The sequence below is a fragment of the Sebastes fasciatus genome, chromosome 21 (genome assembly GCF_043250625.1).
Source record: "Sebastes fasciatus isolate fSebFas1 chromosome 21, fSebFas1.pri, whole genome shotgun sequence".
Classification (NCBI taxonomy): domain Eukaryota; kingdom Metazoa; phylum Chordata; class Actinopteri; order Perciformes; family Sebastidae; genus Sebastes; species Sebastes fasciatus.
This window is the reverse complement of record NC_133815.1, coordinates 25,337,208-25,363,187: the sequence shown is the minus strand read 5'-3', so window position 1 is coordinate 25,363,187 and position 25,980 is coordinate 25,337,208. Positions and strand designations below refer to the sequence as shown.

At 42.6% G+C, this 25,980-nt stretch overlaps 1 protein-coding gene across 2 annotated transcripts; it reads left to right on the top strand.

The window, feature by feature from the left end:
* Positions 1-188: 188 nt before the first annotated feature.
* Positions 189-25,630, top strand: abcd3a (ATP-binding cassette, sub-family D (ALD), member 3a). Of its 2 annotated transcripts, none has more exons than XM_074622035.1 (23): positions 189-350; positions 2,930-2,966; positions 3,089-3,187; positions 3,946-4,034; positions 7,246-7,315; positions 9,676-9,773; positions 10,255-10,378; positions 10,863-10,919; positions 11,207-11,349; positions 11,479-11,548; positions 12,727-12,796; positions 14,655-14,752; positions 15,227-15,318; positions 17,429-17,520; positions 17,631-17,703; positions 17,800-17,863; positions 18,832-18,909; positions 19,039-19,104; positions 20,368-20,457; positions 20,544-20,663; positions 21,855-21,959; positions 23,244-23,300; positions 23,477-25,630. In XM_074622035.1, exons 1-23 carry the CDS (start codon positions 244-246, stop codon positions 23,552-23,554), a joined length of 1,977 nt encoding a protein of 658 aa, XP_074478136.1. In that variant the 5' UTR covers positions 189-243; the 3' UTR covers positions 23,555-25,630. The 2 variants fall into 2 exon arrangements, with proteins under 2 accessions (XP_074478136.1, XP_074478135.1); XM_074622034.1 differs by lacking the exon at positions 7,246-7,315 and adding an exon at positions 8,733-8,802 and having other exon boundaries at positions 190-350.
* The last annotated feature ends 350 nt before the right edge of the window (positions 25,631-25,980 follow it).

Here is a 25,980-nt window from a genome sequence, read left to right as displayed (position 1 = left end):
GATGGCCAAAAGGATGCCAAGCACAGAAGAAGAAGAAAGAAGGCGTTCCTGTATTCCACTAGCCAATCATAATAGTCCCTGTCCTCAACGAACCAATCAGAGCAGCGCTCTCTGTGGTAACGCCTCCTCCCGTTGAAATCTGACCAATCAGATCCGTCTCCACATGGATGTGCGCTATGAGCTGTTATCAGGCTGTTATGAAGGAAACCAGAGAAGAAGCTGCTCGGTCGTTGTGTCAGAAACATGGCGGCCTTCAGTAAATACGTGACAGCGAAGAACTCGTCCATAGCAGGCGGTGTCCTGCTGGTCCTCTACCTGCTGAGACACCGGAGACGGAGCGGCAGTAAAGGGTGAGTGAGCGGCGGGAGTTTCACTGCTTTAGAGACACAGAAGACGGAGTTAGTGACGGTAGTCTGGGTCCTCAGACAGACAGACAGAGAGACAGACAGACAGACAGGTGACGACGACCTGTCGCTCACTGTAAGGACATGTGTCTGTCAGCATCACTGATCCGGTACAACGTCCTAATAACCAACCTGTCCCACAGAGACACTCATTATGACAGACTGCTGCTCCACACCCATCAATGTGTAACTTTGACTCACTTGGTAATAACTTATTTATCATGTATTTGTGTCCTGCTCTGTCGCTGTGGCTCTGTGTGTCTGTGTGTCTCTGTCTCTCTCTGTGTCTCTCTGTGGCTCTGTGTGTCTGTGTGTCTCTGTCTCTCTCTGTGTGTCTCTGTCTCTCTCTGTGTGTCTCTGTCTCTCTCTGTGCGTCTCTCTGTGTCTCTGTGTCTCTCTCTGTGTGTCCCTCTGTGTCTCTCTCTGTGTGTCTCTGTCTCTCTCTGTGTGTGTCTCTCTGTCTCTGTGTGGTTATTCAGATTACTGACATGGTTTTAACCGGTGAGAGAATAATTAACGTGTCTTTCTTAACAGCCAAACATCATGTTACCTCAGTTGTTCAGAACTGTTATAAGCCACTTGTAAGTCCAGCATTAATAACATTGACCATAACATAATGAAATAATGATAGAATATGTTATAAATGCTATAAAAATATGATTAAATTGTAATTCCGCAGAGAAAAATAGAAGTTTTAAATGACCCATCTGTCCCTGACCCTGAAGCCTGGTATCTAAATACTATGAGTAACTAACGTTACCGGGACAAGTCTTTCTAAAGCATGTTTAATTCCAATCATATATACATGGCAGGGTGAACCAGTCAGAGGCACGGGGAACATTACCTGTTAACATGGAAGAATTTAGCATAAATAGACAAATGGGCAGTTGGTAATTATTCCATTCTATTTATGTTGTGTGCTCCTATTTTTTATGTATATTGTACAATTAAACCAAAACAATCTTAACTGCTATTTTTGTCTGACATCTACCAAAGAGCATAAACTACGGGGCCATTGTTGTAGACTATTTATAAATGTGTGTGGAGAGTTGTGTAGTACTAACTGTATCTCAATCGGTGTGTGTGTGATCAGATTAGTAAATGTGTAAAATAAACTCTGAATGTGTAGACAAATCCATACAGCGATCTGTAATCTGTAAATCAATACATGAATCTGTAAATGTTCAGACAAATCTGTAAATGTGTACATTAGATAGTAATGGCTGAAAAATCAAAGCAATTTGCTCCAAGAGCTGGAAATACAGTCGAGTCATCAGTTACAGCTCAGACAGGTCACTCAGTTTACACTTGATTTTACTGTATTTCTGTATCTGCTAATGCGTGTGCTAATCTGTGTGTACTGCCCCGCCTGCACTGTGCCTCAGTAGCTATACAGCCTACACTAGGGCAGCTCTTTTGGTTGATATTGAGATCCCGATTATTTAACCTGATTACTCGTTGACTTTGGAAGCATTTAGAAAGAACATTTTTTACATTTTAAAGGGGCTCAATGCGAGCTTGGGAGCAGGTTACAACACACAAAGAGGGAGTAAACATTTTGCAATATTTTGCTGTAAATGCGTAATGCATGTTGCATGTAAAATAAACGGTACAAGAAGGAAAGTTTGAATCACCACTTGGAGAGAAGTTGATAGACTTTACTCTTTGACAGAACTACAGTAGTGAAATGCTACACACTCTTATTTTTTTTATGCCAAAATGATCTAATGTTATCACGGAAACTGAGTACCTTCCTAAAACTCATGGAATAAAAGATAAAACATTTTTATTAATTAAAAATGGTAAAATAATGTTTTAACACATGCTCTTTGGTGGATTATGTGTTAGACGGATTCCAGGGGCTATGAAAAGATATGGTTAAAATCCTCTATTACGTAGATGTAATTTCATGTCACAATATTGATATTTATAATTCATGACACCGTAAGATCTCTGGAAAAGCAGTGGAGACTAAAACTGTTTATGGATAGAATAAATAGGAATGTCTGTTTTTTAAATCGGATAAATCAAGGAACTTGAATCGTGTAAAAATCCTATATTACCGTTACGTTCATTGATTTGCAACATTAGCCACAGAACTCCGATACAACCCGAGTTATTAAAGTGCTAAAATGTTCATCGTTAGGGAGGCACCGATCCAACTCTTTCAGTCCCGATACAGATACAGTACCTGAGCTTTGGGTATCGGCTGATACCGAGTACAGAGCCGGTACCAGTGTTTAATTAATAAGCTGTGTGCCTCACTGTGTGGAAGAGACTGGGATCATTCTGTCATGTGTAAGGAAACATCAGACCTGACGTAAAATACACAATGCAACAAACAAATACGTAGATATACATTTACTGAATTGTTATTTATTAGTCAAATAATAAATCGTACATCAATGACTTGGTAAAAAATCTTCAAAATTAACAGGTATTACAGTTCCAAGTGTAAACTTTTTTAATGCAACCCATCATTCATGATTTAATTGACTGATTTAATTATTGTTTTTTCTTTGCAGTAAAAAAGGAGGCTCAGATCTAGTGCCGAACACTGAGGTATGTCAATCTTATTTTCATGTGTAGGTCACGTGAAGCGTATCAAGTTTTACACGAAATCTGTCACAAATAGTAACCTGTAACTGTATCACAGCCCCCCTTTGTTACATCTCTTCATTCAGAAAGATGGCAGAAAGGACCGTGCAGCAGTGGACAAGGTTTTCTTCCTCCGAATCTGTCAGATTCTGCGGATCATGGTACCTCGATTCTTCTGCATGGAGGTATGACATTGATCTGCTGTTTTACTACGTTGTTCATATTTATTTTAATACAAACAAGATCATATTTTATATATATTTTATTCATCCAGACGTTTCAAGCAGTTCCGCAAATTAAACCAATCAGTTTAATTTTGGTGTCGTGACAACACCGATTGTGACCTTAAAATCGAAAGTCAAATCGAGACGTGGACGCGGAAGATCGTGACACCCCTAGCTCTTTTTTTGTTACAAGTCCTTTGTGAATCTTGATCATGCATTGTTTTAGTTTTTGAGTGTACAGGAGTTTTAGTTTGCTGCTGGGATAACACTTTTCTAAGGATGTCAGATGAATCACAAACTACAGCAGGTGACTTTAGATGAGGTTTTCTTGCACTGCTGAATAATGTTATAATGCCATCTGCTGTATACTGCATCTGATTTACCTGCAGAGGCCAGTATGTCCACTCTGAAAGGCTACTTTACAGGTCAGATTATAAAACATTTCATTCGATGTTGGGGGGAAAAAAAATTATTTGGCAACCAAGTGTTGAACATTATTCAAAATGTCATTGTGACTAGCTGTTGAGACAGCAGAGCCCTTTGACACAGATCAGCTCCGTAAGCCAAGGTCACAGCCACATGGCTCCTCTCGTTCCATTCAGTCTTATCCGATCAGTAGATACGAGCAGAGTCGAGGGCAGGACGATAAAGGACTTAATGATCTGCAGCGTTTTACGAGCTCTGCTGACTGTTCTCTGTGGTTGTTGTCTTCACTACAGACTGGCTACCTCCTCTTTATCGCTGCCATGTTGGTGGCCAGGACCTACTGTGACGTATGGATGATCCAGAACGGCACCATGATCGAAAGGTCAGACGGGCTTTGTGCTTGGATTATTATTTAAAGTTTAAAATAAGTATATTTGGGGGGGGTTTATGTTGTCAACATGTAGCAGCCATGACAACCTTTAACTATATACAGTAGCAGCAGTCTGGGAGTCTTAGGACAGTGACACAATGTTTTTTCATTTTGGCTCGGTACTCCAACACATTAGATTGTAAAGTGTCAGTTCACCCATGAAAAACAAACCAAAAAACTGTGGTGTATATAGCCATGCAAATGTTTTCTGTGTTTGTGTGCAACGTTTTTTTTCACCCTTGGTAGTTGTGCCTTCACCCCAATACTGTGGAGGTGAATAGAACTTTTTCTGTGCTACTCAAAACATTTAAAAATGACGAAATGACAAAAGATGAACAACAGTAATTTTACTAGAAACAATGCCCTTGTTCTTCAGCATATAATGCCGTTTGTCAGGTCATTCCGGGCCCATAAAAAGCCCCTCAACCAACAGAAATTTAACCTTGTAACATCCAGAAGGCCCACGCCAGATGACCTTAGAGACTGGTTCATATCGGACAAGCAGGTCAGAGAGACACTGGAGCAAGGAGCATCGAGCTTTACAGACAATTCTGGAGCTCAGCGGAAGCCAAAGCAAAGATCTAAGAACAGATGTAATGTGATTAAATTGGTTCCTTCTTGTGAGGACTGTGGCGGCAGCATTTAGTGTTAGCTGTGGTCAACCTAATGTTTTAAGACAGACCAATAAGGAGGGCATCGCAATAGTCCAACCGACCCCTTGCTCTTCACATACACCGATCAGCCATAGCATTAGGACCACCTGCCTAATATTGAGTAGGTCCCTCTTTTGCCGCCAAAACAGCCCTGACCCGTGGAGGCATGGCCTTGCGAGGTGAGGCCTCCGTGGATCGGACCTGTTTGTCCAGCACATCCCACAGATGCTCGATCGGATTGAGATCTGGAGAGTTTGGAGGCCGAGTCAACACCTCCAACTCTTTACCATCCACATGATGTAAAAGAAAATTCATCAGACCGGGCCACCTTCTTCCATCGATCCGTGGTCCGGTTCCAATGCTCACGTGCCCATTGTAGGCGCTTTTGGCGGCGGACACGGGTCAGCGTGGGCACCCTGACCGGTCTGCAGCTACACATTCCCATATGCTACAAACTGCTCCTCACTGTGTGTTCTGACACCTTTCTATCAGAACCAGCATTAACGTTTTCAGCAGTTTGAGCTCCAGTAGCTCTTCTATTGGATCAGACAACACGGGCCAGCCTTCGCTCCCCACATGCATCAATGAGCCGTGGGTCTGACCTAGGGATGTCAATAATTAACCGTTTAACCGTTAACCGACATTAAGCATTTAAACCGATTAACACTATCGGTTAAAACAGTTAAAAGACATTTTAATAATGAATTCAAAAGAGGAGCGACTCGTCTCTTTAAGGAGAAAAGCTGGTCCACCTTAACAGCACACCTTAAGAGGCGGAGCCGGAGTTGCAGGATACAGGTCTCCGGTCTCTGTCTCTCTTGAGCGGAGCGGAGGAGTTGTAGTTTCGTAGCATTTATTAACCGACAAATAAACTGTACACACACTGCTACACCTACGCTCACAGCTAGAACGCCACCAACAACCTCACACTCACCGCCAACACACACACACGGTCTGTTGGAAACTCACTAAAGTTACTCAGACTACGTGTGGCGGTGGCGAGCACGAAGCCTCCGGCAATGCTAGAGCTGCTAACGTAGCACAAAAACACACACTGTTTGTTGGCCACTCACTAAAGTTACGCCGGGCAGACACACAGCTGACAACCTGCTAAACTAAACTAAATGTGCGGTGGAGACTTTTACTGGGAAAGTGGCTGCATGTCCGCGACACTACACGCAGCATCGTAGCTGCTAAGTTAACGCTCCCGGACGGTGACCTGGAGACTCCCGTCAACCAATATCTGTTGTGCTCCTGCAGCTGGTACACCGCTGCATGGGTGGCAAAATCTTGTCGGTTAACGGTTGATAATCGGTTAACGAGGGTCGGTTATCGGTTAAGTACATTTTTCAAAATGAGCATCCCTAGTCTGACCCTGTCGCCGGTTCACCGGTTCTCCTTCCTTGGACCACTTTTGGTAGGTCCTGACCACTGCAGACCGGGAACATCCCACAAGAGCTGCAGTTCTGGAGATGCTCTGACCCAGTCGTCTAGACAGCACTATTTGGCCCTCGTCAAAGTCGCTCACATCCTTACGCTGGCCCATTTTTTCTGCTTCCAACACAAAGTTCAAAGTGTTCACTTGCTGTCTAATATATCCCCCCCGCCCCCACTGCCAGGCGCCATGGTAACCAGATTGTCCATGTTATTCACTTCACCTGTCCGTGGTCTGAATGTTACGGTTGATCGGTGTATTTCTAAGATGAAAAAAGGCAGTTTTTTGTTCTATTGGTGATGTGTCTGTGGACACGTAGCAGTAAAGTAGCTCCAATGAGAACTCAGGGACTGCTCTGTACATTTCACCTGTTTTGCGTAGTTAGAACTAAAGCCATCACCAACTGTGCCCGCTTTATAGTGCTGTCTCTGCCAAGTCGTCTTAATCTACACGGTTCATATTTCAGTCAAGGCCACATCCGTTGTACAACGGCCACAGTTTGAAACTGCAGAATGGGGCCATCTGTCAGCTGCTTTTGTCTGTTGTCTTTTGCTGTAAAGAATGTAGAAATGCACAATATTGAAATATTGTCTGATATCCAATAACTGATCCTCTGCATGTTCATGCCGTTACACTGTAACTGTGATGCTTAGTGCTGCTGCAGAGCCAAGTCCTTATATTTCATAAAGGGTAAATGGGTTTTTGCAGAAGGTTATCATCTGACATTTCTGTGTAGATCGGAGCCCAACGTATGTTTCCAGCAATGTTTGCTGTCAGCGCATAATCAATGCAGAATTATATCATCAGGCATAGTTTATGATATTAGTTTAAAAAAGATAACAGCAGTCATTACCAAAAATACAGATAATCTGTCCAGTTAGATGCTGTTTGGTTATCTTTAAAATGATGGTATAATTGTCTTCTTTAAGTCAGTCATAGTATAATATAGTAGCCTTTTAAAAAGCCAACGCAACAAACATGTTCTCTTTTTCTTCTGTAAGATTGTACTGATAATGGATGGGGGTGCTGTTTGATTCTCTGCAGGAACTGATGACTTTGTTTTGATTCTCCACAGCGGTATTATAAGCAGAGACATCAGTCTATTCAAGACGCACTTTTATTCCTACATATCAGTCATACCAGGGGTAACTGTCCGACACGTGCTTCTCATAGAAGTGGGAAACCAAGCTTTAAAACACTAACATCTGGCTTTGTAATAGTATAACGTAATAATAGAATATGTGTGCTTTCTGACTGTGGTCTACATTTCCTTCCAACAGTAACACTGACCCGTGTGTTTTATCAGGTGGTAAAATGAATAACCTGTGCCCACATCAGCCTACCAATTCCATTCAATTTATGTTTATAATTTTACTGAAATTTATATTTCAGCAACTGCAAAAGTTCTGCTGACATTAGTGAGCAACCTATTTCAGGAATTAGCTTGTTCCTGTGTGTTTATTAGATAATGAAACACTTCAGGGTAACGCAAACATGACTATTGTTAAATACAGTTTCGCAGAAACTCTCCATTACAACCGCCTTTCTAGCAGAAGTTATACACTAACTATGATCAGCTTGGAAGTGTTGAGTTCATCAATTGAAAGCCATAAACTTGAATCTATACTGCTGTCACACATTGGCACATTTCAGCACATCAACTTCTACAGTTCAGTATTAACTAGGAACATTCTCAGGTCGCTGTCCAGGATCATCCTCTCATATAATATTCTGTCTAACTTCTCTGAGACTGTCACAAGCCCGAGAGTATGTTTCATATTTACTTTAGAACGCTTTACTTTAGAAAGATGTTTTATTTTTTTACCGTCTAACTTTATGTCAAACTATTCCGTCTTTATTCACGTCACGGTACAGCGCTGGACCGATGACACGATAAGATAGTAAGATGTTTAGGAAGAGAATACCAACATACGGCCACTGTGTCAGATTTGATGGTATTTTTTTAAGGCTTAAAGGTAAAATAGGTAACAGTTGTCGGCATCCATAGCTGGCCCCTCTTCCTCGGCTCCGAGGGAGGGAGGTAGAGAGAACAGCGATGGTGGAGTGAGCTATAGAGCGAATGAAGAGAGGGAGCGGCGTTAGTGGGAACGAGCAGTGAATCAGAGAAATAAGACGACACAGAAACGTCCCCAACACAGCAAAATGAGAAGAAAAGATCAAATGCAGGCAGACGACTGCAGACACAGACACCACCACACACCTCCAGTGGGTCAGAAGTGACGATTAGGAGGGATTATTCCTGCATATTATACCTTTTTAAAACGAAAGAATTTGAAGGCACACTAGTGTATGGGCTGCACAACTGTCCAATATTTGTCCAAAAAGTCAGTGTGCACAAATGGTAAAACATGGAAATGCATACATTGAATGGTTCATCTATGTCAGGACTCCACTGTCACTGCTCTGTTTTTTTTTTTTTTTAGCTGTTTAGCAAAGCTGCGTTGGTTCCAAAGGAAAAGGAAGTTTATCAAGCCTCAGTATTTTTTCCCACTGACTCTCTTGGCAATGTTTGCTCATCTCTGTGCATGTTGTGGTTTGCAGTGCAATTATCGGTCGCTCGAGAAAAGATTTCCAGACCTACTTGTACAGCTTTGTCAAATTCATGCCACTTGTAAGTGTGTTTTTTTTTTTTTTTTTTTTTTAAACGTTTAATTTTTGTTACACTTTAAGTGTGATCTTAATTGCTCTATGTGCTCTATATTATTCTGTAACACATCTGTAATTCAGTGTTCGTTCATACTCCTGCACATAGTTTTTGGCAGTTTAATTTCCTGGAAAGTGTACAGAGGAGACTTGATATATAAAAAACACTGACATTTCTGTCTTCCACTGTAATTAATTACTAACTCCCTGGTGATGGTGGATTCTTTTCATTGAATCATTTCATGCACTTAAACAAACCTTTCCATTTAGCATGGTCATTATTTTGATCTAACATGTCTGTTAAATGATAAGACTGGCTATATTCTATATATTTTTAATTGTCAACAAATCTCATGAATAGACCAAAACCAACAATTTGTGGCACTTAGCATGAAGCTTAAAAAAACAGCTTATAAATATAGTTAAATAAAAAAAACTAAACTAAACTACAGTGTGTGTTCATGGTGATGATGATAACATGTCATCCAGTGACACAGTGAGGCTCAGTCATGTGTTTTTAAGCTCTGTGGCTCAGAGGAAGAAGAGATATCAGGCTCTGATACACACACAATACACGCTTGGTTTGTTGACAATAAGAAAAACATAGATTATCTCCGGCCTAATTCTTTAAATTGTCTGCATTGCTCTTGTAAAACCATACTAAATATTCTGCTTTTGCATGTTTTTTCTTCATTCCCTATCCTATGCTTCTAATTGAAAAACAAACCAAACAATCAGCATGAATATTATCATGATTTTACGTTAAAGCGTTGTCACTTGTACAGCTGTACTGAAGCAAAGAGCTCACACGTGTGTGTTATGTGTGACTGGGTCTTTCCAGATAGCCTTGGTGAACAACTTCCTGAAGTTGGGTCTGAACGAGCTGAAGCTGAGGTTCCGTGAGAGGCTCACAAAGAACTTGTACGACCAGTACCTGCAGTAAGTACTGAAGCTGCTTCCCCATCGTATGTAATCTTCTGATGATCGTTTCATCTTTTACGTCATTGATCAGACAAAACCACGCAACGTTCTCTGGTTGCGTTTGATATATTCAGGCTCGCAAAGTCATCAGTGCACCTTCGTTGTGCTTTAGTTGCACCTGATCACATTTTAACACTGAATTTTGTTTTTTTATATATTTGTACTTTATTCGTGCAATGGGACATAGTACAAAAAGGTGACAAATTAGACAGACATAGGTGCAACAAAATGTAGAATTTTAGTTGTTTTTGATGGTGGGAGAAGGGTTATATATGTGGTTGTGATTTGTGTAACACAGTGATAATATTGATGTTGTAGAAAGACTAAGAAACTGTGACCTCCGTGTTTTTGACCTGTTTGGAACCTGTGACGCACACCTGGAGATTCTGTGCATCTCCTGCCTTCTTTTGAGTCTTCACACTGTGTTCTTGCTCTTCAGAGGTTTCACCTACTACAAAATGGGAAACCTGGACAACCGGATAGCAAACGCAGACCAGCTGCTGACACAGGATGTGGAGAAATTCTGCAACAGCGTGGTGGACCTTTACTCAAACCTCAGCAAGGTACCGAACTTTGTTGGCCTTGAATAATGTTCAGAAATCGTCACACGTACATTTAGAAGGAATTAATAGATCAGAGGGCTGTCTTTGTCATAGAATTAGATGAGCTTCAGTGGCGTCACCGCTTTATTTATGACACACTCCTCCTGCATGACACGTGACAGCCTGATGTGCCTCAGCAGTGAACACTGCAGGCCCGCTGCACAGCTGCAGTCCTTGGCATGCAGATGTTTTTGTGTTGAAAATTTTTGAGTGACTTTTATCCAAGTGTCCATCAATGACCACTTTAACTGTCACAGGGCAGTAGAGGTGTATTATATATATATATTATTATATAAGTGTTCCTCTGATCACAACAGGTGTCACATAATCGATATTATGAGCTATATATACCAGCTGAGTTTGAACAGTTTTGTCCCCAACATTTGTTCAGGAAAAGCTTGGGAGTATTACGTGAAAATCTGTCTGTCCTTTGTCTGTCCTGCAGCCTCTGTTGGACATCGGTCTGTACATCTTCAAGCTGGCAAACGCCATCGGTGCTCAGGTAATCTCCCTCATGCTCTCTTCAGTCTATGGAAATAAAATAAATATATACTACACCGCACAAAGACATAAGGGCACACATTTTTTTTCATGTATTTTAAGGTTTTTACTGCATCATCATTAAATGTAAAATTTGAAAACCATTTTCATTGTAATCAGAAAACTGTAGAGTTGTGTTTCAGTCTTGTCCAGTAGAGGTATATTACAGTATTAAATGTAATACATCATGTATTACGTAAATCATCATGCTAAAGAGAAAGCTGTGTCCACCTCCTCTCCCCTGCGTAGGGCCCAACCGTCATGATGACCTATCTACTGATCTCAGGACTGTTCCTGACCAGACTGAGAAGGCCCATAGGCAAGATGACGGTCAGCGAGCAGCGGTACGAGGGAGAGTACCGTTACGTCAACTCTCGCCTCATCACCAACAGGTAAACACAACATCGACCGCTCAAACGCTGTTTACTGTACAGCTGTTTACTGTACAGCTGTTTACTGTACAGCTGTTAACTGTACAGCTGTTTATTACACTACACTGATGTGTTTTTCTCTCTCTGTAGTGAGGAGATTGCCTTCTACAATGGGAACATGAGGGAAAAACAGACCATTTACACCACATTCAAGAAACTGGTGGGTAACAGTTTAGCAGTGTTTCCCCAAGAGGACGGCATTAATCATTTATAGCAGAATGACTCGGTGTCACCTCTGATCACAGCCAGCACATCTGATTGGTGTTTTGTTGTTGAGTAACGTGACGTCATATCCGTTCCGTGTCCGTCTAATCCAAAACAAACCGCAGCCGGCTGTATCGGTAAAGGTATAAAACGTTGGAGGGTCTTCGTGGATACGACCTGCACCCTCCCATGTTAAATCCAGCGTGGTAAACACTACACATCCAGTAAAGGATGGAAACACTTTGGGTTTCACACATTGACAGGAAAAGTAGAGCTAGACATCACGGCTTAAGCTGCATGCTAACTCTGTCACAGACAGGAAACGTTATCGTATCGCGGTAGCGTTGCGGTCGAGCCGGCCGTCGCTCTCATCTCCGTGGTCAAATGGGCCGACGCTACAACTGTAGAGCACCCAGATACTGACATTTGTTAAATGTTAAATGTTAAATGCATTGAAACGGCCCCGATGGAGCTGACCATGGATGGATAAAAGAACGGAGCTGACGGGAGAGCTAGAGACCACCTTGGAGAAGTTAGAGGAAGTAGACACGTGGGACTACGTCCGCTTTTCAAAATAAGGTGTTAACAAAGGGAACTGTATATACAAAATACATATACGGAAATAAGATTGATCGGATTATATTCACCAGAAGTATAAAACATTATATGTCCCTTATAAATTAAAAAGAAAATACCACTAATTTGTGAGGGAAATGTCTTTATTCTTTGATTTTTGTAGATTGTAATAAATAATTCCTGACAATGATCCTGATATATTTGACTTCAGGACATCTCTGACTACATACATGCTGAAAATCAAACATTTTTACTGGATTAATTTAGAGATTTTCCAAAGTAAAAGTCCCTAGAAGTGTATGATTCAACTTTTCCCCATGGTCTAGTGGTAAAAAAGTTAACAAAATTTACAATACATATCGACTCGGGAGATAGGTGTAAAATACATATACACATATATATTCGTGTATATATTATACTGTATATATACAGTTTACACACATCACATACCTTTTTTTCTAAAACTCATTCTATAAAGGGGAAACAGAGTCCTTCCGTACTTCGTATAACTGTGTTTTGTGAACTTCAGAATGTAAACACATTTATTTTGTCTTCCAGGTGGACCACTTGCATCACTTCATCTTCTTTCGCTTCTCCATGGGATTTGTCGACAGCATTATTGCCAAGTGTAAGTAGATATATCTCTTTAATTTACAATATTTAGGTCATATCCCTGATATGTATTCATTTGCCTTGCTGTATCAAATGTAAGTGGTAAGAAAACGTCCCCGTCAGTTCTTCTGTCTTTCCCCTCACCACGGGTGAGGCGTTGCCGTTTTTTGGTCAGCTCTGCAGCGCGACCGTGCAATGAAGACTGAACGGCACCCCTTTGCCCGGGCTCCTCGCTCGCTCCCCCGGTAGCGGCGTGGAGGGAGACGAGCGCCAGTCTGCATGTCTGCTGCAGAGCCGGTAGGACGGTACTTTAAGAGGATATCAAACTGCAGCTTTGACCAACATTTCACAGCATAAAAAAATAAAGCATGCAAACATACAAAATACAAGTATCAACCTGAAAATAGGCATCATATGTCTCCTTTAATTTCTATATAACATTTTCATATTGAACACAGGAGTCGGTTTCATTCAGTACAGAAGCTGGTAAAACCAGCCTGATCCACTACGGTCCTGGTCCTTGAACCATCTGCAGGCCAAGCTTAAACTGGAGACTAGGGATGCTCATTTTGAAAAATGTTCTTAACCGATAACCGACCCTCGTTAACCGATTATTAACCGTTAACCGACAAGATTTGTGCCACCCATGCAGCGGTGTACCAGCTGCAGGAGCACAACAGATATTGGTTGACGGGAGTCTCCAGTTCACCGTCCGGGAGCGTTAACTTAGCAGCTACGATGCTGCGTGTAGTGTCGCGGACATGCAGCCACTTTCCCAGTAAAAGTCTCCACCGCACATTTAGTTTAGTTTAGCAGGTTGTCAGCTGTGTGTCTGCCCGGTATAACTTTAGCGAGTGGCCAAAAACAGTGTGTTTTTGTGCTACGTTAGCAGCTCTAGCATTGCCGGAGGCTTCGTGCTCGCCGCCGCACACGTAGTCTGAGTAACTTTAGTGAGTTTCCAACAGACCGTGTGTGTGTTGGCGGTGAGTGTGAAGTTTTTCGTGGCGTTCTAGCTGTGATCGCAGGTGTAGCAGTGTGTGTACAATTTATTTGACGGTGAATAAATGCTACGAAACTACAACTCCTCCGCTCCGCTCTAGCGAGCTGGAGCTCTTCTTCTAATACATCTGTGGAGAGACCGGAGCCAACTTCCTGTATCCTGCAACTCCGGCTCCGCCTCTTAAGGTGTGCTGTTAAGGTGGACCAGCTTTTCTCCTTAAAGAGACGAGCCGCTCAGCTTTTGAGTTAATTATTAACATTTCTTTTAACTGTTTTAACCGATTAACGCTATCGGTTAAAGCGGTTAATGTCGGTTAGCGGTTAAACGGTTAATTATGGACATCCCTACTTGAGACCCTGATCTCTTTAAATGATCTTAAACATAGAATAAAGGAAGTGGTCACTGCTAGCTTCAGTTGTTTCAATTAAATGGCAAACACATGATCAACCTGCTGCCCTGTTTTTAATGCCCTGTATGATGATGAAATGTGTATTGTGTCGTACCTATTGTTGCTGTCATGATTCAGTGTTGTCTCGTTATGTGTTGGATGCTGCTATCTGACCCCGTCTCGGCTACGTCTCACTTGTAAAAGAGGTTTTAATCTCAGTGTGACTTCCTAGTTAAATAAAGGTTATGAATGAGTCAGCACCAGCACTAGTACAAAGACTGTGCTTTAATCAAGATAGCAATGGGCTCCATAGTAATAATGGTGAGAGACAACGTCTTTGTCTCGGGGCCATGTGACGGGGGGGGGGACGTTGTGTAAATATAAGCAGTAGAATGTTTGCGAGAACCTTATTTATAGAACTCAAAAACATGATTGTTATGTGTCTTTATTCTCTGTTCTTTGTGTCCACATGTTGTTCCTGAGAAGATGTGGCCACTGTAGTCGGCTACATGGTGGTTAGCCGGCCGTTCCTCACCCCGGGACACCCTCGACACCTGCACAGCACACACTCTGAACTGCTGGAGGTTAGACAAATCACGCACACTTTGCACGCACACACGCACACGCGCACACGCGCACACACACACACACACACACACGTAGCCTCATAGTCATGGAGATTCACCTGCTTTGTCACATGGTTTTGGTGGCATAACAAAACTTGAATTACAGTTTTTGCCCCTTTTGGAGTTTTAAATTATGCCGAGACATCAGGTTTGACTTTGGATGGAAACATGGAAGTCTGGCCTTGCATGTCAATGCTTGTCAAACCAGTCAGTGCGTACACATACAACTGCATAACCAAACAGCAATAAGGTAGTTTTTCAGGATAATAAACATATTCAAAGGATGCCGTCGCAAAATGAAGAAATGGAAGTGGCTCCCTGGTAGAAAAACACATCACAGTGCAACAGTGCAGCTGCTCTGAAAAGTCTTTGTGGTAACGTTTTGGGGCTCTGAGTTTTAAACTGGTGTGATGTGACCTGTGTGGCCTGTAGGACTACTACCAGAGTGGGAGGATGCTCCTGAGGATGTCCCAGGCCCTGGGCAGGATCGTACTGGCTGGCCGAGAGATGACCCGCCTCTCAGGGTGAGTGTTGTTCTTGGCTCGTAGATGTGTTAGTCCAGCATCTGAATGTCCTATGAAAACTATATGAGTAGCCAGTTCAGTGGGATAAACACACTTATTTTGACCTCTCTGTAAAGCCTTTTGAAAGGCTTTTGCAGGTTACTGCCTTTAGTGGAGATTGATGTTGAATCTTTCCTCCTAAAACAGATCACTCTTTAGATTTCACTGCTGTTAATTCTTCCAGCTCTGAGATGCAAACATCTGATTCACATTCTTGATCCGTTGAGCATTTTCATTCAGTTTTAAGTTGATTTTTTTTTTTTGTTTTCAGTGCGACGCTTGCATTCTCATCTCTTGAATACACAGTCTTCCGTGACTCTCAAGCCAGAGGGGGTTTCCTCTACTGCCTTGACTGGCAGAATACAGAGTTGCTGCAAAATACTGGTCTTTACTGTGACGTCATATCCGTTCCGTATCCGTCAACCAAAACAAACCTCAGAAAGTATAAAACGTTGGAGGGTCAGCGTGGATACGACCTGCACCCTCACATGTTAAATCCAGCGTGGTAAACACTACACATCCAGTAAAGGATGGAAACACTTTGGGTTTCACACATTGACAGGAAAAGCAGAGCTAGACATCACGGCTGAAGCTGCATGCTAACTCTGTCACGGACAGGAAACGTTATCGTATGGTGGTAACGTGGCGGTCGAGCCGGCCGTCGCTCTCATCTCCGTGGTCAAATGGGCCGACGCTACAACTGTAGAACACCCATATATTGACATTTATGTTAAATGCATTGAAACGGCCCCGACGGAGCTGACCATGGATGTATAAAGAGAACGGAGCTGACGGGAGAGCTAGAGACCACCTTGGAGAAGTTAGAGGAAGTAGACATGTGGGACTACGTCCGCTTTTCAAAATAAGGTGTTAACAAAGGGAACTGTATATACAAAACACATCTATGGAAATAAGATTGATTGGATTATATTCACCAGAAGTATAAAACATTACATGTCCCTTATGAATTAAAAAGAAAATACCACTAATCTGTGAGGGAAATGTCTTTATTCTTTGATTTTTGGGTTGCTGGATAAAAAATGTAATAAATAATTCCTGGCAATGACTTCAGGACATCTCTGACTACATACATGCAACATTTTTTAAATATTAATTTAGATATTTTCCAAAGTAAAAATCCCTAGAAGTGTATGATTCAACTTTTTCCCCATGGTCTAGTGTTAAAAAGATAACAAAAATTGCTATAAATCGGCAATACATATCGAAAGTATCGTGATAGTATCGAATCGGGAGATTAGTGAATAATCCATAACTAGACGAGGTTCCCTCATCAGTCCTGTCTCTTGGGATTGCTACTGTACATACATTGTATCTTGCAAGTTGTCCCATTCATAGCTGGCTGAAATAATACAGAGCTGGGATCTGTTCTATGAATGCACCGATACCACTTTTTTCAGACCGAGTACAAGTACAAGTACTTACATTTGGGTACTCGACGATACCGAGTACCGATAAGAGTACTTCTCTGTGCCAAAAGACCCTCGTTGAGGCGGTGCGCCGCGACCGGCTCTAGGTCGGCTTGGAAAGGCTCAAGGCGAAGGTGCTTCCCGGGGCCGTGGCCGAAGTGCTCGCTGCGCCCTCTCTCCCCGCCGGCCAGGGACGGGCCCCGGTGCAACTGTCGACCGGGGAGGACTGTCCTTAGTGCGCCCCAACTGACCCGTCTTGAAACTCGGACCAAGGAGTCTAACATATGCGCAAGTCAGAGGCTGAAAGCAAAACCTGGTGGTGCAATGAAAGTGAGGGCCGGCGCACGCCGGCTGAGGTGGGATCCCGGCCCCGCGGGGTCGGGCTCTCCACCGGCCCGTCTCGCCCGCACCGTCGGGGAGGTGGAGCGTGAGCGCGTTCGATAGGACCCGAAAGACGGTGACGAGAGGGTAACATCACGCTGCCGTAAAGTGGTATCGGAGCCGTTTTGCGAGTACGAGTACATGAGCACAGTATCGGACCCGATACTGGTATCGGTATCGGTGCATCCCTAATCTGTTCTGATGAACTCAAATGTTGATGTGATTTTTAAATTTTTTTTTATTCATGTCTATGTCCCTCACAGATTCACATCTCGTATCACTGAACTGATGAAAGTCCTGAAGGAGCTGAATGCCGGCAAATATGAACGCACCATGGTCTCCCAGCAGGAGAAAGGTACACATGGCTCCTAATCACAAAGAAACATGTGACAGAAATGAATTCTCATCTCCTCTACGACTGGAGCTGTGCAGCTTAACTCATTTGTGATTTATTCCATTCATTAGAATCAGACCCATCACAGAAACTCCTACTAGTGCCTGGAGGTGGTCGAATTATCAACAGAGATAACATCATAAAGTAGGTCTCTTTATTCTGCACTGGAATATACATATTGTTTTTTGTTCTTTTCATGAGCTCAGCTTTTAAGCAACATTTGTATTTTTTATTTTGCAGATTTGACCATGCCCCACTAGCAACACCCAATGGAGACGTTTTAATCAGAGACCTCACATTCGAGGTAAAGCTCATCGCCACATCTCATCTAGACAGGCTAACCGTAGCCTCCGTTCACACAGCCTGTTCAAGGCGGGACTGTTGCGCCGTTATTCCACCTCGCTGTTCTCTGTATGAAAGGTACAGAGATGGAAGGAGGTTCAGAGTTGTTCCGCCGCTGAACCGGCAGCGGAGGCAGTCATAGAGCCGAGCCAATGCCTGTGTGAAACATGGACGTATAGAGAGAACCGTGTACAGCGTTGGGGGCGGGGCCCCGTTCATTCCTGTGAAAGTTGCTCAGTGGAGCATGAAACCTAAATGGCTCGACTTCCGTCTGTGAAAGTACCCAGATCTAGTAGCATCCGCTCGGTCACATGACTCGGTCACGGGGTGTGATTCACTTGAACGGAGAAAGGGAAATAACTCTGGATACAGCTATTAGTGCGTTTTACAACTTTTAACAACTTATTTTTTTAAATAAGGACTGTTAGAGTGTTCATACTGGGTAGTTGAGTCACCTAAAAAAAAATTATCCACTGAGTTACAGACGTCTCTCTCCCAATGTAAGTCTATGGGAAAAAGTATTTTTAGGCCCAATGCATCACGTGACGGACACTGAAGTTGCAGTACCGCCGTTTGACCACATAACGAAAGTTGGGATCAACGACCGGCGCACTTCCTCTGAGCTTGGTGTGAAAGGAACTACGCACACACACACACACACACACTAGACGCCGATGCTGTTGTGTCAAACGTCACGCCTGTTTTGCTCCTATGATGCTGGTGTGCTGTCTAAAATCACACACCGGGGCGGTGTTATGCTGCCGTTGATTGGTTCAGTGTAAAAAAAAAAAAAGCAAAGCCAACGTAACGGCAGATTCTCTTTACGGCATATTGCAGAACCTCTGTGTGAAGAGGGGGCTCATGATGATTAACTGAATTACTGTTATGCAGTATTGTATTCCAACGTGTTGTTTCTCTGTCCTCTGGAAGGTGAACTCAGGCACCAACGTTCTCGTGTGTGGACCAAACGGCTGTGGAAAGAGCTCTCTGTTCAGAGTGCTCGGAGAGGTGAGAAGCCTTCCAGTTAACGGTGGCTACTTGGAGAGCACAGTTAATGGATTTGGCCTGAAAAGTAATTTAACATATGTTTCTACATCTGGCATATAAAGCAATTACATATGTTTTGTTTTTTTAAAGCTGTGGCCTCTGTTTGGAGGAAACCTGACAAAACCTGAGAGAGGGAAACTCTTCTATGTTCCACAGGTAAAAATACTCTGTACTTCCTGTTCCACCACCAGCTCTAGCAGTTCGCAACAACGTGGTCTACGCTCGGGGGGGAATTCAGCCAGAGAAAACACAGTTTCTTAGAGGCAGATACATTATGAACAGTAAACTTCACTGAAAGTTATACACTGTTTTTATAAATCATTTACATATAATATCATATATAATTATATGATGAATAAAAACAAATGCTATATAATTGAATTGTTAAAAAAAATATCAAATATGAATGGAACTGCAGCCAATAACTCATTTATGGACTGCATATTAGCTAATATTTACATTGACACAAATCTTATCTGTGATAAGCCAATATTGGCCAATGGTTTCTGCCATGAGACTTAATTACTTAACTCATCTGTTAGAAAATACATATATTAATAAACATATTGTGATGTTGAGGTACGGAAGCCCTGAAAGGTCAATGAGAATTCTTTTTTTTTTTTTGCTCATTTTCTAAGCCTGATCTAAATTGTTTTCTCTCCTGTGTTTATGACTTAAGAACAAGTGACATTTTTTTATATATACAGTATATATATATACCCCAAAAAAAACACTGTCAGTCAAAGAAATGACTGGCAGCGCATAAAAGCAATAACTTGTCCTGATTAACGAACTAATACCAAACCAGGATTTAGATTATGAAGTACAGTGAACCTCCGTTAATTATTGTGCTTCGCTGCGCGCTTTGACACAGACTGAATGAATGAGACTCTGTCAGAGGGAGGAGAAACTGAGAGGAACTCAGGGTTTGTTGAAGAAAATTGGAGCTGAAAAACCCAGTTTCCCTCAACTCCGAGTTAACTGACCCAGAACAGACCTCTGGAAGAATTTTTTTTTACCCGTTTATTGACACAGATGGGAAAAAGTAACTTCGAAAAATTAAAGGACTTCAAATGATTATACTAACAAAACATTTATTTTCACCTGTTCTAGATTCATAAACACAGGAGAGAAAACAGACTTAGAAAAAGGGATCACAGAAAAAGAAAGTGTTCTAGCTTAACCTTTGCTGGCTTCCATATGGCAGTCCACAAAACAGACAAAATGTATACTTCAACAATCAAACACTGGTGCCAAGAATAAAACTAGTTGTATGGCATACTTGTACTGGATGTTTAGGAGTAGTTTCTCTCACACTTCTGTTCAAACATGCTCAGTTCATCGCCTCAGACTAAATCTACAACAACTACAATGTTCAAATTGGAAGAATTCATGATTCAACCTGTTGTGTTTGTCCAGAGACCCTACATGACTCTGGGTTCTCTGAGGGACCAGGTCATTTACCCCGACACCCACGAACAACAGACAAAGAAAGGCATCTCTGATCAGGTGGGACACACAAAACACACTCTCTCACACACTCCGTTGTCTGTGTGTGTTTCTAATCACATGAGTCATCTTGTCCGTGTGTCCAGGTATTGAAGGAGTACCTGGACAACGTTCAGCTGGGTCACATCCTGGACAGGGAGGGCAGCTGGGACTCAGTCCAGGACTGGATGGATGTCCTCAGTGGAGGAGAGAAGCAGAGGATGGCTGTAAGGACTCTACTAAATCCCTGTCAACAGGCCGAACAGGAAACATGACACAGTGATTGATTTACATGACTAGAAACACAAGACAGCTGATTATCCTGCTCAGTCAGGCTGTTGAGGTTCTATCCAAGCTCATACTCACACCTACAGCTAGAGCGGGGCTGCTGATTCAGTTTATGATTCAATACAGTTTAACCCCTGAGTCACTGTTCTGCCCCCAGCAGCAGATAATACTAAATATTGTACTAAATATTATAGATCAACCGATTAATTTGTGCCGATAGGACATTTTACAAACTATCATTATCGGTGGAGCTGGGCTCCGATGGTGGCTGACGGCTGAAAGGCTGGCTTTACTCGGCAATAACAGGGTGTGAAGCCCGTTCAGGTGGTCAAATGCAGCCGCTGTGTCACGCCCCTTGGCTTCTGATACCGAGGCACAAGTCCCCTTTTACTCTGTTAAACACAAAGCGGCCATATTTCGTGGATGAGAACGGGTTCCAGTGATCCCCGGCTCCTCTCTGTGCTGTGAGTGCAGCTATGATCAGTGCGTGTCTGTAGTTTGACGAGAGCAGCGCTGAGCCACAGCCAGCAGACAGGAAGCCTGCATTCATTCAAAATTCTTTCTGTAGAGTTGTGCAGAGTTAGTTCTGTGTTTTTTTTGTGTTTTAGAACGTAACGGCCGGGTAACAATCAGAAAATAACGTTTTATTTCTCTGATTCGCTGCTTTGTTGTCACTAACGCCACTCCCTCTCTTCAGTCACTCTATAGCTCGCTCCACTATCGCTGCTCTCTGTCTCTCTCGGCTAGTCGAGCTGAGGAGGAGTGGCCAACTTTGAATGTGGTGTGTTTACAAAGAGCAGCCGACAGCGGTTCCATATTCTACCTTAAATGAATGGGTTGTAGGGATTAGTCATTATGAGACCACTGCTTCTTGTTCTGTTCATCATGTACTGTATGTGGTTGGGCAGCTTTTGAACATAGAAAGAACACTGTTTAATCTGACGGTCAAAAGTCACAATACTTATGGCCTAATGTCCGATTTATAAAGTTAATTATTAAAATCCGTCAGCAGAGAGAAATACTGGACTTTAGGTTTAGGCTGTATACATGACATTTTTTTCACTTTCTATTTGGTAAGGACTCTGATGTTATCAGATGACGAGTGTGTCTGTTTTTCTTCATGCATGTAGATGGCCAGACTGTTCTACCACAAGCCCCAGTTTGCCATTCTGGATGAGTGCACCAGTGCAGTGAGTGTAGATGTGGAGGATTACATCTACAGCCACTGCAGGACGGTAAGACCCGGCAACACATACATACACATCAATACAGTACATTTACAGCTCATCTTAGTGCGGGCTAAAGCAGCTCAGTACATCACACAAACCAAAGACAAATGCTTCCGGCAGATACAGTTCATGCAGTGAAACAACCAGCTCTTCTAGTGGTAGAACTAGTAGATAGTCCACACTGTGTTGGAAGCACGAGAACAACTCTACAGAGTTGTAACACATGACGGGATGCTAACATGCTCTTCATTAAAAGGCTGTTTTTCTTAAACGCTGTTGCCCTTCTTAAACCCTTAAGCCTCCAACATACTAGCTGCAGACTTGTACCGCTCACTTGCACACGGTTCCATTCATACTACAATTGAGGGTCCGCAGCATTCTGGCGTTCAATGCGTGCACCATCCTGATCAACTCCATTCCAGTTGGTGACGGTTACGCACTATAAAGATTGCCAGGAGTTCAACACCATTTGGCTGTCTTTGTATTCCTTTAAATATGAATCATACTAGGGATGCACCGATACCACTTTTTTTCAGACCGAGTACTTGTACAAGTACTTACATTTGGGTACTCGCCGATACCGAGTACCGATACGAGTACTTCTCTGTGCCAAAAGACCCTCGTTAACAGCCAGCTGGAGGGTGTGAGCGACACACGACGGGCTGAGGAGTCCCGCATACGAGGCGGTGCGCCTTGTGTGTGGAGCAGTAGCGTGGAGCATCCCGGTAGCAGTGCGGAGCATCCTGGTAGCATTGCGAAGCAGTAGCGTGGAGCATCCCGGTAGCGGTGCGGTGCATCCCAGTAGTAGCGCGGAGCATCCCGGTAACAATGTGGAGCAGTAGAGTGGAGCATCCCGGTAGCAGTGCGGAGCATCCCAGTAGTAGTGTGGAGCAGTAGCGTGGAGCATCCCGTTAGCAGTGCGGAGCAGTAGTGTGAGGCATCCCGGTAGCAGCGTGGATCATCCCGGTCAGTCGGGAGTAGCCTACCACACTAAGTCGAGGATGAGCCTTGTGGGCTCTTCTACTTTGTGGTGCTCACTGGAGAACATGTATCTCTTTCCAGTCTTTCAGCTCTTCACCATTTGTAATTGTCAGACTTTGCTTTTGGGTTTGGTGCTATAAAGTTCCATAAAGTGTTGAGTACACCAACAATGTCATGTTAGAGGCCAGTTAAGGCGGCCACTGTTTGTAAGTCTTTGTTAATGATTATTCAAATGTCTCAGTACTAGGCTTCATACCAGTTCACCAGTTCTACTCCATTAATCCTAACTGTGTGTCCTTCGATCCACAGGTTGGCATCACCTTGTTCACAGTGTCCCATAGAAAGTCTCTGTGGAAGCACCACGAGGTAAGGACTGAATGTCAACCATCTCCTTATGACTAGTGTTCCCAAATTTCAGAGACAACCCAACAGATGTGTATGTGCATCAACAGATTTCTGTTTCAGCTAGTTTGTACTGCTGCCTTCAGATGTCTCCTGTCTTTTTTTTTTACTGACTTTGTATTTTCTATTCTGTCATGAAGTATTATCTCCACATGGACGGGAGAGGGCACTACGAGTTCAAGCCCATCACAGAGGAAACTGTGGAGTTTGGCTCGTAACCGGTTGCTGATATCAGCCACAACATGCTCTGATAAAACCAGTCCACTAATTCTTTGCACTCGAGATAAAAGTTATAGAAAATAATGTTTTTAATAATCATTTGTTTCCTGTTATTTAAATCAACACGTTAGTCCTGTCTAATCATTCATTTGTTCAGTTCAATTATAAAACCATTAAAAAACGAAATCAGTGTCTTTACTTAAAAACAGGCTTTACATTAAAACTAAAAAACACTAAATATGAGCACCATTCGTTATCTGGAGATAATGTCATAATTAAGCTGTGACCACATGATGAAGGAGGAGCTCCAGGACAAACTGAGGCAACTCCAGACCCAACTGGTCTCGAGGGTTTTGAAGTGCCTAACATGACAGAAAGCCTCTTGAGTAAAGTGTGAGCAATGTGGAAGGACAGGAAGATATCGGGCACTCAGCCGTGTGAAGTATGAAGTGACCAGAGGGAAGGCCGTCCCCCAAGAGACAAGGCATGTCACGGTACCAGAAATCTAGCAGTCGATACCAATACCAGTGAATTTCCATGATTCTCGATATCAAATTTGATACCACGGTAAAAAAACAAAACAACAATAAATCCCATGTAATTCAACACACGCTCTTTTATTAAAAACATTTGAACATTACAAAAAACAGAGGCATGTAGCCTTTAAGTAATAAATAAAACGAATTGACCCATTTAGTTCATTTTGGTGAATCAGCTGCATGTTATCAATCGATAGTCAGACGACGGACGCTACATACTGACCGTGAACGCATCTGGTCTGTCAGCTCAGAGTAGTAGAAGCAGGAGGCAGATGATTTATTGTCGAAGCAAAAAGCAAACGCACCTATTTGGCAATATTTCACGTTTAATCCCAATGCTCTAAGGGAACCATAACGTTAATGAGGTAATCGCCACGAGGTGGATGGAGCCGTCACAGCCGTGCACAGTGTGCACGGAGCAGCGGCGCCAGGTAGACCCCCGCAGCGGAGCCCCTCAGCAAAAGATCTACCGGAGAGGCCAGACACACCGCCACCCGACGGTAAAGATCAGAGTCAGCGCTCTGCACATGTTGACCGTCATTTTTTTCTTGTAAAAATGTCCAGTGTAATCGGTAACACCGGTGTTGTCACAAGTTTATTAACCGGTGGGAAAATTTTCCTCACTGTCACATCACTACCAACGACCATTACAGGCATCGTACGGTACCTTCAGTACTGTAGAAAAAGAGGCACTTTTTTTTTAATTTTAGCATCGACTTGGTACCGAAGTATCGGTTGTCATGACTTCTCTACAAGAGACCCATAAGAAAAAACAATGTGACCTTTTCTGTTCACAGTACTGGTGAAGGTACGAAGTCCTGGCATGACTAATGATTCAATACTCATGGCTAGAAAGGTCTTAATAAAGAGAGAACACTTTCAATTCCAATAATTAAAGAAATGGATCAGCAAACATCCGTTCTTGCCTTTTGCCCCTCTAGGTTCTATTAGATAAGAGTTGTGAAAGAGTGTAATAGTTGGGATGTACTCCGTTATGCTGTTGCCAAGTCGACATTTAGTCGTAGTTGATGAAACTGACTCACACGTCCATCCATGTATGATATTCCCTGGTTGCTGAGCTACTGTTGGACTTCTTTTCATCTGGATTGTAGGTTGTTACCTGAAATTATTGATCAAACGGAATAAATAATTCTAATTATTAAACATTTTCTTCTTCTTATAATCTCGTTATTAACCTTTTCATTTATGTAATTCAGTTCAAATGTAATATATATTTCTTGGGAAGTTGGATTAAAGTTTTTTTTGTTTGTTTTGGATAATTCTGTTGATTTAACGTGAGCTCTATGAAGCTGGGGACTGGGTCTAAAGTGCACTGATGCTTCGGTCAGTTGATCACTGGTACATGAATATGCAGACAGGATCCCCCCCACCAGCCCCTCTGCCGTTACTCAACACCTCTGTTCTCTGTAATGTGAAACTGTAAAGAAGCAGCCTCAGCTGGTTTTAATGTGTAATAATGCTGTTATGATCTCACTCTGCATTAAAATAATTAGCCGTAGGAGGAATAAAACAAAAGAGACATTTCTTTCTTACTTGTCTGAGTGAGTGTGAGGTAACAAGTGTGTCAATGATCCATGGAAGTGTTGCAATCCAGATGAGGCTTTCCTAACGTAGTATGTCAAAGGTTTGCTCTCCTGTGACTTCACACAAACACCGCTAGAACTAGACCTTTAACATTTAGTTGGGTGTATATGATATTATATTAAAATGATGTTACCACCTGCATGTCATTAACCACAAGCTGGGATTCAGAGTTTAACGCTCGTTATCTCTCAAAAGTGATTAAAGGATAACTATTCTGTCACAAGTCTAACAGTCTAAATCCCTGCTAGCAGCCACTATATTCCTATAATAGTTCATGTTCA

What these genes read in the sequence shown, in the direction of transcription:
- abcd3a (XM_074622035.1), top strand. Translation starts at nt 244, where the DNA reads ATGGCGGCCTTCAGTAAATACGTGACAGCGAAGAACTCGTCCATAGCA. An exon ending in CTCGATTCTTCTGCATGGAG is followed by an intron (nt 3,188 to 3,945) that starts GTATGACATTGA and finishes TCTTCACTACAG; the next exon opens with ACTGGCTACCTCCTCTTTAT. An exon ending in ACATATCAGTCATACCAGGG is followed by an intron (nt 7,316 to 9,675) that starts GTAACTGTCCGA and finishes GGGTCTTTCCAG; the next exon opens with ATAGCCTTGGTGAACAACTT.